Below are 11,871 nucleotides of genomic sequence, written 5' to 3'. Positions count from 1 at the left end.
GATCCCCGTGACCTGCGTTCGCACAAGAAACAGCTGATAGTTGATAGTTATTACTAGTTTTGTTATTCTAATATTTCCTTCATATTACCTGAAATATACAGAAAACCTTATATTAATAAAATATAACAAAACATTAAAAGAAAAAAAAATCACACTAGCGACCCGATACGGTTTAGCTTGAAAATGATATGATATTAAATATAACTTACACTGTTATTTTTAGTTCATTTTAGCTTTATTTTTTACATTTATATTATGTATTATTATTTGGTTTTATTACTATTTATCGTAATCAATCTTTTTTTATTACTTTTTCTATGATGCCTATTCATACTTTCAACATGAATAGCATAATGAGGTTATCTGCCTATATAATAATCTCATATATATTATAATAAAATTGTGGAAGTCTGGAAGCTTACAAAACTTTTGAATGTCGATATCTGTGTTGTCAACACGCATTTGTCAAAATGTTGGTAAACCAAAATTTTAGCAAAAATTACTAAATATATAAACTGATTAGTAACTTTTTGAAGAATTGCATAAGTTGTGAATGAGTTTGCACTCAGAAACTGACCTTTAGAAACACACTACACACAGTTAGCTAGCTACTTACTAACTTAGCTAGTTAGTTAAGTTAGCTTTTCTAAATATAAGATCAAATCTTATACCAGTCAGGCGTTTAAAATTTTCAAACCTAAAAATTGTTGGCCGATTTTTATTTTATTATTTCAAATAACTAATTATATTTTTATTATTATAATTAGGTATAAATTTATGTATATATGCAAAGCATGTTTATAGTGTTTTTTTTTTTCAATTATGCGATAAAGTTCTGTAGATCAAGAAAGTCAATCTATTATGAGCTCGCTCATGTAGCACGCTGTATACATAATCGACTTTTGTTGTAGTATGTGTCGATTCAATTTTAAAAAGGATAAGTATTATTAACAAATTATACATTAATGTATTATTGTTTAATGGGAATATATCATATATATCACAGATATCATAGTGCACGAATATGTGAGCAAACACAGCACTACTACCACTACCTACTATTCTACAAGAATCTGACACGATGGGAGACAGCTCAGGCGCAGGACTAACGGACGTCAATATCAACTTCCAAACTCCAGGCTGATACTGGGAATTTGTTGAGAGGGATACCTACTTAAATATTATATAATCATTAGTATACGTATACATCTAAGCCCATAATTGCCTTCGTTAGTTCGATAAGACATTAATTAAAAAATACAAATAATCACAAAAAAAATCGGTAGCAATATTAACCGATAGGCTTACAATTTATGTGCTGTGATAAAAAAGTTTTTATTGGAATATATATGTTTGGTCTATAAGAGCAATTATTATTTAAAAAATTAAATTACGTTCGCGGAGGATTTATCTATGTATCAAATAGGTTTTAGAATTTGGTGATTACCATACCATTTCATTTTTGTGAATATTAGGTGGAATGAGTATGAGTACATTAATACTATGTAATTGTAATAAATTTTGTATTGTATTCACTATAAAAGAGTACTATTCTATAAATAACTACTAGATGTGCCAAAATCTATCGTACACCGCACACGATACTACAAATAAGAAAACGAATTGTAAATATGTTCAATCTGTTTTATTCCAACTTAATAACATAAATCTTTCAGATTGAACACATTACGACCATATTTAGATATGGTTCCAATATATAGCAATATTTAAATTGTTTCAATTGTCAGCATATAATGTTGTTATTATTCTGTTACATAATTTTCAATTTTACAAGTCGCGATTTGAGTTTGTGACTCGTGTTCGTTTAATTTCTTACTGTCATTATAATGTATTGCATTAGAATATCTTAACTTTTGGGTTTGTCAGGAAATCTACAAATTAAACCAAAACTGGGGATGGAAATAAAATGTCTTATGTATCTCTACAAGCATATGCGTCATTCAGTGTTTATTTAGACACATTTAGGTATAAAGATAGCTGGGATGAAATGATAGAAAAATGAGTTACGAAAAAGAAAATTTAAACTAAAGTGATACCATTTAATTTGTGTATTTATCAAATATAGTAGGTATTAAAAGTAGTATGGCGCCCCTAGAGATAAACATGACCTGCAGCGATAAGGTGGAAGGGTCTCGAGCGGGCGGGCGCAGGCGATTGCGAGACGGACGGTGACCGGCCGGTGGACTGCTCTGGATAATCACGCTTCACATCCAAGAGGCTGTATCTTAGCATTTAACCCATACTTCCAACAATATGTTTATTGGTATAACATCTAGTGGTGACAACGTCAATTCACACTACGATTACTTGATTTGAACAACAAATACAAGGTAAGCATTCATACTTTATTCTTATCAGGGGTCGTTTTCGCCATCTTCCCAACAATAGTTTATAAATAATTATACGGCTATTGATAGCGAATGATACTGTAAGTTTGCTATACGCCAAGCTTTTGTTTCGATAGCGGTACGGCTATATGATACCAGTGAGAATATTATTATGATTATCTATTGAAATATATAAATTCTTACATATTTTTAAGTGTATAACAAACGAGTATGTTTTAGTAAAATCAATTATTTTGTTGCAGATATCATTCATTTAGGATAATTTCATTTTACTTTTAACTACTTGAAATGGCTCTGGACTTCATAGCTGGATGCATTGGAGGTAATTATCTATTAGTACCCACTTGTCTTTACTTCTTAATTCAGATCCTGCACCTATAAACATAATGTAATTATACAATTATTTTTACACTTTTGAATCAACACATTACATAAACAATTAAATATAATTATAAAATGAACATAATCTTTTACTGATATTATTTCAGGTTGTGCTGGCATTATTGCTGGTCATCCGTTAGACACATTAAAGGTCCACGTTCAATCGGGTAGAGGTAGCGCATTGGAATGTGCTAAAGTTCTATTTAAAGGAGGAACACTTTCCAGTGCTTACCGTGGAGTGGGTGCACCTCTAGGAGGTGTAGCAGGAATAAATGCTATAGTTTTTGGAACATATGGCAATACCAAACGAATGTTACCGAATCCAGACTCCCTGGTGTCATACGCAATAGCTGGTGGAGCTGCAGGAACGTTACAAAGTTTCGCATGCGCCCCAGTTGAACTTGTCAAAACGCGACAACAGCTTGCTACCCCCGGACAAGGAATGCCAACAGGAGCATGGGCCGGAGCGCGCCATATATTACGAACAGGAGGATACAGAGCACTTTTCCGAGGCTTGACAATAACAATAGGTCGTGATAGCCTATCATTTGCGATTTACTTCACATCATACGAAGCTATGACTCGTGGACACCAATCCGCAATGAAAGTTTTCACAGCTGGTGGAATGGCTGGAGTATTATCATGGGTAATTTTATACCCTGTAGACGTTGTTAAATCTAGAATTCAAGGTGACGTAGTAGGACGATATACAGGAGCATGGGATTGTTTTGTAAAGTCGGTGCGAGCAGATGGTTGGCGTTGCATGGGACGTGGTCTTGGCGCTGTAACAATACGTGCATTTATCAGCAACGGAGCTTGTTTCACAGCTGTTGCGTGGACGGAACGCGCATGGCAAAGAATTTTATCTGGTGACTCTTCGACAAAATCTCTAGTTCAGGCAGCTGCGCGAAATGAAGCTGTAAGGTGTGACAGCACAGAGTATCAATACGATATATAAACCATTTTTATAACTAATTTTTAAAATGTGATTGTTTAAAAAAAAATAATGAAAAGTATATGATACCACTATTTTGATTCCGTCTCTAAAAGTCAGTGTATATATTACAGTGAGTGTACATTGGTGTAAAAGTAAGTCAATTTCTTGCGTGATCTTTTTTAAATGGTACAAAGATATTATTTTCCAGTGATTATAGAATAATATATTTAATAGTTAATCTATGTTGGAAAAAATAATTATATCTAAATTAAATGAATGTTATAACACGGTGTGTGCTAATTGTGTAGGCCCATCTTTTGTTACTAATATTTTATATTTTTGGATAGGTATTTTTTGGACAATATATATAATGTTATAAATTCCTATTGAAAATAAACTATTGATTTGCCAATAACTTAAGTACTTAATCATTGGTATCTTCAAATACATAAAAAATAGGTATTTCACACATTTATGGTTTCATTGTTATTATAAATATTAAACAACTGTCTAAAAACTTAATAGTAACATAATGCATGCCGTAGCGTTGGTTAGTCGAATCTATCGCCATAAGAAATGGATATTTTTTTTACCTCATCTACCTTTATATATAAATACGAAAGTAACTGTCTATCTGTCTGTTTCTCTGGCTGTCTGTCTGTCCATCCGTTTGTCTGTCTATCTGTCTTTTGCTCTTACTCGACCAAGTTACTAAACCGAATTAGATATTTTTTTTTATAATATTTGACGACCAAACACTAAAACGGGTAAAGTCATATGTAATAATATATATATATTCTGTTATTAAACACTAGCATATTACATTATCTTTGTAATAATGATCTTCTTATTAGTTCTTTACAAATTAACAGATTTCTTAGTAGTTAATTTACTTATTTAATTTTGATAAAAATAGTCAGAGATTACGAAATAAAAGCTAGATAAATATATGTTGATGTATTTTTAAATATGTTATTAGACAGCATTAAATAAAACAAAAAATTATCAACTTAAAATCGTATACTTGTCCGAAAAATTTAAAACATTTAAAAAAAACTACTCCAAAATACAGAAATGATTCACATTATGAAAAGTCATCATATTAAAATATGCCAAAAGCGCTAAATATGTGTAAATATTTTATAAATAATAATCTTTAACATCGTATTAATTCCACAAGAATTTTACTTATTGATTTCTAAATAGCTTCATTCCAACGTCGAACTATTTAGGTAAGATATTTGTATATCGATATGCTAGGTGTGATCTGTTGAAAAATATAATATTTAGCAATAAATTAAAAAATACATAAATACATACAATATAAACTCATTTCTAATGATAACCACAGACGTTATAAATAGTAGAAACTGATTTGAAATAGTAAATAATTATATCATTATTCAAAAATAAAAATTTACGGTTAATATTTAATGGCGTATTAATGCCTATCCTGCTCCATTGGCTGAGGTGGTGGCGGCGGAGGCGGGACAGGGACGTCGTTGTTTGCTTGGTTTTCTATCAGTCCAAGTTGCTCCAGCATATCATCATTGTCTTCGATCAAATGTACCTGTCGAATAAATCTTACGTGATCTTTATCTATTTAACAAAAAAATGTTATATCACTGAATTAAAATATCAATGAATAACAGTAAAATTATAATTTTTATTTGAAATTATTTTATTACTATCTATTATACTTTTAGGAAATTCCACGAGCAGAAAGTAGTAGCAAGATAAAAGATCACGATGAACATTATGTTATGTTTTGTTCGACCTTTGGAGCAAATTTATCGCTACGCCTTTGTTTAATATTTATAATAACAAACATGATGAAGACAAATCATAAATCTTACATAAATATTATATTTTTGTGTTCGAATGAGCAATAACAAATAGAAGTTACAACGTTGGATGATGCCTATTTTATGAATCAATTTAAAAAAATTAAGTACACTACGTATTTAATCTACTAAAAAAAATAAGTAGAGTTAGGAGTACGTTTTCTGTATGCGCACTTAGTACAATAAACATGACTCAGATTTTTTAAAAGATGTAATAAAACCAAGACACTTATTTTAAATGAGGATCTTCCGCTTAATAATGTAAAGCTAAGCAAAATCAAGTAAAGTAGTCGAGTTTTAAAAAAATTTCAAGCCATTTATTCTTTGAGTAATGATGATCTTAAATATTTTGTTAAGCAATCCTTGAAGCAGGTGATATGCAACCACGGCTATAGGTATAGTATAGAGTAGGTCCCTAAACATCAGAACTTCGGATAACAATAGTTTTGATATTGCGAACAACGCGCGTGATTTCTGTAGTCGGGATTTAGGCGTTAATGTATATTTTTTTTACTTTAATATCGATAAATTATTGTTACTACCAATATGTTTACATTGTTAATCAATAAAAATAACAAAATATTCTAACATCAGGTAATGCGGTGCGATGCTGGCCGTGGCGCGCGGTCTCTGACAATAAGATCTTCTGGCGTTTCTCCTCCATGAGACGCTCGCGGTGTTTATGGATGTAATCATAAACGTTTGGAAGTCCCATGATCACACATGCTGATAATGCGGAGCGGTAGATATTCATATCAGTGGCTTCATACCTAGAAATTTTTAATCTTTCATCATCATTTAGTTTGTAACCAGGGTACCTAATACTGAAATGATAACCTACAAATAAAGCCAAATTAATATCTTGTATTTTTTGCGTTTTACTATTTCTATATAATGTAATATTCGTAATCGAAATTATCTATTATTATTATTATATATAATTTCGTATCCGTCACAGTATCTCAAATCGATAAAATGTTATTCATGTATCCGTATCCTGTCTGTAATAAAACTCATTAAATATGATTTTGAAAGGAATCTAGTTGAAAAGTGTAAAGAAGCCTACCACATTATTTATTTTTTTAAGTCTACCAATTATTATTTTTTTTTAAACCACAATTATGAAATGTATATTTTTGCGATTGGATCCCTAAAGAAAACTCACCATTCATTAGTTCTCTCATCGTAACACTCGACGTGGTAAATAGTAGTGACTCCATTGAATCCGCCAATAGCGAAAATCATATCGTCAATAACCTCGATGGCGAAGTTGCTCCGTGGATTGTACATGTCTGGAACCGGCGACCATGTGTTCGTGTTGGGGTCGTACACCTCACCGCTGCACATCCTCGAGATGCCATTGAAACCGCCTATCACGTATATCTGTTTAAGTTATTTACCATTAAAAAATAATTTATACATTTACCAAAAATTTTAGAAGACAAAAAGGTTTTGATTTATGGCACTCTATTGTCAGTCTTCTTTATTCATCAAGTAAGATATAAACATACTGTACCATATAAACAAACAAACCATATTAACAATGATTGAAAAAAGTAAGGTAATATTGTGCCAAAATACCTTATTGTGGTAAGCTATACAGGAGACGCCAGAACGGCGCGAGCGCATAGGTGCTAAGTTCGTCCATTGATTGGTTTCAGGATCATATACTTCCACGCTGTTCATGCACTCTTGGCCATTAAATCCCCCCGTTATATAAATTTTATCTGTAATATTTGTTGTGTTTATTGATATTGCAATGGATTCTTACATGGATTCTTATTAACCAATAATATCGGTTTTATATTATTAGATCGTTTTTCTGGATACTATATCGGACTATCTAGGAAGAACGTCCCCGCCCCTACCTATATACTTTGATTCAAACCCAAGGGCATACCAACAAATCAGAAATTTATATGGCAATCTACAAAAATAAGTATTTATATATAACTACGTCTGGTAAAGCTGGAGATTCAATTAAAATATACAAGTGATGATGATGTTCAACGCTAATTTAAATAATCACTAGTCTTCTAAATAACATATGAATAAATTGAATATTTTCAAAACTAAATCCTTGACTTTGTTTGGTTACTCTCACTATCTAAAGCTGCTGCACTCGCATCTGATCTCTGAGCATTCATAGGCGCCACCAATGACCACTGATTGGTCCTGTGATTGAATCGTTCAGCTGTATTCTGACGATGATGACCATCATAACCACCCATTGCATATATAGTTTCACCCAGCACTGCCACAGACACGTAACAACGACGCGCATTCATGGGTGCTACCTAAAATAAATTAACTATAGATAACGATTTTAAATTTGAAACCAAATTCAAATACAATATTGAAATATGACGTTTTAATTGAATTAGTAAATAATCAATCTCGTTCATGTTTTTCTGATTAGCCTAAAAGTTGACTGTTAGTGAATCTCATCGAACATTAATTCCGCCTAAAATATTTATATTTTAAAAGTAATAAATAAATCAATCTTGTTATTAACCTCCCGCCAGTTTTTGGTAACCGCGTCAAAGCAACGACAAGAATTAAAATAGTCCATTCCGTCGAATCCGCCTATGACGTAGATACAGTAACCCAACACAGCAGTGCCGTGGTAAGCACGAGGACCAGCTGGGTCTACTTCTTCTACCTTAAAAATATACAAGTGACATGAGTTCCAATTTCCTAGTGGAATCACTTCATAAAAACAAAACTGTCCTCCTAACCTAATTGTAAAAGAATTACAAAAGATAAATTAATAAAAAAATTCAATGATTTCCATTTTTAAATATTAATAATAGCGTAGAATGAATTACACATCATTCGTTGATTACAAGGCATGCAAAATGATAATGATATTAATTAAATCGAAATAACGTAATGACCTTAATATAACAGTGATATGATTAAAAATTAGGTAATAAAAGCCCCCGCCCACAAAAGATATTATAAATTCCTCTTTGGAGTAACAGAAACTGATTTACGTCGTTAAGTTGTGCGTAAGGTTGTTACAACAAGAATAGATGATAGTCGATCAATACCATTGACGTCAATTCGCCAATCGCCAATTTTACTAACAAATTGTAACGTTGTCGCAATCGCATCGAAATCCTATCCGTTGCCGTTCAGCCGCTTTGTTATTCTACGAACACAACGAAGTCGTCGGGTGGAAGTTAGACAGGAATATAATCGAAATAAATAAGTAGAATTGGCCTTCCGCTACGGTTGAACTGAACTTAATTGTTTACAGTATTAAGGGAAGTTGGGTCGGAATAGAATCGGGAACGTATAACCATTATATAGTCGATATAACAAACATCGATCAAACATCAAACGACCATTTTTAGTAGGTTCTCTATCAGGATTGTTTAATATGTATCGAGATTAATTAATATTACATCATCCTGACAAAATTTTCGCCCATACAGGTGCTATCTTTATTCCATCTCTCATTCCAAATCCACGACAGGAGTTAACCGCAGGACGCTTTCTCTGTACTTTAGAAAATAGTTCTAAAGTACAGTAAGAGTATTTTCTAAAATTGCTAGTGCGTTTGAACCCTGGGCATCAAGGACTGCAGCCTTACGTTAATTGCTAGGATTAATACAATCCTGTATATCATCACCTTTATCCAACGGTCTGCTCGTGTGTCATACGTCTCAATAAAGGCCGTCGGTGACCCGCCACTCCATCCACCAATTGCAAACAATACCTAATAATTTAACGTTTGTATTAAATTAATTTTACATTATAATTATAACAACAACAATATGATTTATAATATTTTTTTAGTATAGAAAAATTCAATCGGTTTCGTATCAGTGTTGTAAGTGGTGACCTTGAGTATCTGCTCCGATATGCAGTGCACTTGATGGCCACTTAAATGAATTTATGAGACCAGAATAAAGTCTTTGTCTTATCTTATATAAATCTCTAGTAGGTGCTTGTCCAAATATGTTTAAGTACCTACTGGGTGCTCTTATATGGAGATAATGTTTTTATTAAAACCTAAAAGCTCGAATTTCCAATGACAGGGATAATTCAAATATGCAAATATTCTGCCATTAAGTAATCTATTCAAATATATTTCGATCGTATCAAAATAGATATATTAGGTAAAGGTAAAATACCTTTGTCTTTTTATTGAATAATGAATGTTTTTAAATAGTATTTTTAACCTCATGTGGAACACGCGGTCGTGCAATTTCTGGTGTAGCCACTTCACCGTCTCGCTGAGCAATCATTTCTAAGTCGTAAAGGAACTTAAGAGTTTCAATAATAATAGGGCGTGAGCTTTCGTTTCCTGTCACATATGGATGATCCTTGACGTTTTCTAAAAAGAACTGAAATAAATCGCTTTCATTAGTTATATATAAAGGATCAGATTAATTTATTACTTCATTTCTCACTTGTGTATCCAATAAGCCAAGTCTTATGCTGCCCATAAGTTTAACGGTATGATGCCAACGTATATCAGGGTCATAGTTGACCCAACGTAAAACAGCCTCCCATACGACCTCCTCGCTCTTAACATTCAATTCATCTTCTAGTATGATACTGTTTAGTTCATCAATTGGCAGGTGAAGGAACTCATCGCTCTGGGTCGCCACAGTCACAAAGTAACGCAACAAATATCTACGAGAATCGGCCTCTAATTTATAGCAAAATACCCGTCTGAAACCAATAAATAATAAAATTATTAACACTACTCTATACATTTAATTTTAGCGATATTCTCGAATTAGGATAGGATAATTAATATGTTATACATCACGATAATTATTATAACGTAAATGAAGTTGAGCAAGGAACGCATATTTTGAACATATATCGCACACTAAAACACGCCATTAGGTATCTCATTTTACTATTAATAAATAAAATCTACAAAAATATCAAACCTGGCAAACATCATAATACCCAGGCAATTTTTAGGGTTAAGAGAGCCTCTGAGGTGATCGCAACAGAGCTGAAGTACTCCAAGGAAGGCGAGATAATCGGCTGTCATTAGGAGCTCGTATACGTTGATGTCAGTAACTTCAATACGTCGCAGGTAAGCGTATTCGATTAAAAGTAGAAGAATTTCTGAACCCACGCCCGATATTAGCACATCGCTTTGCTCGCGCGAGTGTAGTGTTGTTGTAAAAAGTGCCCTGTGATAAGTGGTAAAAAGATTATTTTAAAAAACTGACCATAAGACAGTTCAGTCATTTTTATTCAGATTTTATCTTTTTAAATTTATTGACTTATGAGAAGTAATGCCTTTACAAGAATTTAAAATCACAAAGTCATTTAAAGCTTAAATCATATAAATAAATGAGCTCAAGTAATAACAGTTCGGGGACAGACATTAATAAGTAAATGGAATAAAGTATGGTAATTAAAAGGAAAAGAAGAAAAATCCTAACAAAAAGTATGGACTGCAGGCCGAGAGTATGGCGCGGTGGACTGGAAAAGCGGCGCCGTCATCCGCACGCACTATCGCGTCGCACAGCAGCCGACACTCGCGCAACCGGTGTAGCGCCTGCATCGCAGCCACCGACATACATCGCCCAGTCTCGCGACCCGCCGTCTTAACATTTACCAAATATGCCAAAAAATACAATGCAATGAAAAATAATACATTTTAGGCAGGGCTTTACTTATCTGGTTCAGCACAACGGCTCCTCCCAAATATATTTTTATCGAAACAGCTATACCCGGTGAGAACGGTGAATAAATCATTCAGAAAACATTTATAATTAATATTAGGAACTTACATATATTAGGTCTTTGGTTAAGACACAAAATTGTGTTTTCACACCTAAGTTTCAAGTGATAATTATTAAGATATCTGGTAAATTATGGTTAAGTCGAATAATTACATTCCCCACTCTAGTACTTACTGTGTTATTCGGGTCGTTTTCCATTTTATTATTATGACTAACGTAAATTCATCATTAAAAAATTGTCGCCCGATAAAAAGTATAAATGTTAAGCGATAGGTGTCACGATACAAACGAGATTTAGCGTAACGAATTTGTAAAATTACCGTAAAAAATAACTAAAAAAAACAGCAAATTCAAGTCATTTGATAAAACATTTTAGGTTAGCAAAAAAATGATATATGAATGACAAACATGTCACACCTTTTTCTTCCAGGTGACATTACTGGATAACAATATTTTCATATTAGCGGTTGTCTTGTGGATATCAAAAATATTGCTCATAATAATTGTTTATAAAGGCTTTACTATCCATAGCCAATAAGTTTTAATTTTATAGTGATATTAAAACTCCTTAATTTTTTTTAAATAAATTATATTTCTAGGCACTTACAAATATAATA

The 11,871-nt window shown here is 32.6% G+C and overlaps 2 protein-coding genes across 4 annotated transcripts; one reads left to right on the top strand and one right to left on the bottom strand.

Moving 5' to 3' along the window:
* Positions 1-2,160: 2,160 nt before the first annotated feature.
* Positions 2,161-4,016, top strand: LOC125066150 (mitochondrial basic amino acids transporter-like). The gene is made up of 3 exons (XM_047674089.1): positions 2,161-2,351; positions 2,612-2,691; positions 2,858-4,016. Exons 2-3 carry the CDS (start codon positions 2,658-2,660, stop codon positions 3,706-3,708), a joined length of 885 nt encoding a protein of 294 aa, XP_047530045.1. The 5' UTR covers positions 2,161-2,351; positions 2,612-2,657; the 3' UTR covers positions 3,709-4,016.
* Positions 4,017-4,500: 484 nt separating this feature from the next.
* Positions 4,501-11,575, bottom strand: LOC125066147 (kelch-like protein 10). Of its 3 annotated transcripts, none has more exons than XM_047674081.1 (13): positions 11,429-11,575; positions 10,952-11,115; positions 10,445-10,696; positions 9,953-10,217; positions 9,722-9,886; positions 9,169-9,255; positions 8,047-8,193; positions 7,630-7,828; positions 7,113-7,258; positions 6,697-6,914; positions 6,121-6,301; positions 5,109-5,257; positions 4,501-4,954 (listed from the first exon to the last, which is right to left on the bottom strand). In XM_047674081.1, the coding sequence occupies exons 1-12, from the start codon at positions 11,450-11,452 to the stop codon at positions 5,129-5,131; spliced, it is 1,977 nt and encodes a 658-aa protein (XP_047530037.1). In that variant the 5' UTR covers positions 11,453-11,575; the 3' UTR covers positions 4,501-4,954; positions 5,109-5,128. The 3 variants fall into 3 exon arrangements, with proteins under 3 accessions (XP_047530037.1, XP_047530038.1, XP_047530039.1); XM_047674082.1 differs by having other exon boundaries at positions 4,502-4,954; positions 7,636-7,828; XM_047674083.1 differs by having other exon boundaries at positions 4,502-4,954; positions 10,952-11,067.
* Between the last annotated feature and the right edge of the window lie 296 nt (positions 11,576-11,871).

Source organism: Vanessa atalanta, chromosome 9 (assembly GCF_905147765.1).
Source record: "Vanessa atalanta chromosome 9, ilVanAtal1.2, whole genome shotgun sequence".
NCBI classification, from domain to species: Eukaryota; Metazoa; Arthropoda; class Insecta; order Lepidoptera; family Nymphalidae; genus Vanessa; species Vanessa atalanta.
This window is presented reverse-complemented; position numbering and strand designations above follow the sequence as displayed.

Bases quoted from the DNA above. Each gene is read 5' to 3' on its own strand.
- LOC125066150 (XM_047674089.1), top strand. From the start codon at position 2,658: ATGGCTCTGGACTTCATAGCTGGATGCATTGGAG. The intron at 2,692-2,857 runs GTAATTATCTAT...ATATTATTTCAG, and splicing joins CATAGCTGGATGCATTGGAG to GTTGTGCTGGCATTATTGCT.
- LOC125066147 (XM_047674081.1), bottom strand. From the start codon at position 11,452: ATGGAAAACGACCCGAATAACACA. The intron at 10,697-10,951 runs GTTAGGATTTTT...CACTTATCACAG, and splicing joins GCCTGCAGTCCATACTTTTT to GGCACTTTTTACAACAACAC. The intron at 9,256-9,721 runs GTTAAAAATACT...TTAAATTATTAG, and splicing joins GACCGCGTGTTCCACATGAG to GTATTGTTTGCAATTGGTGG.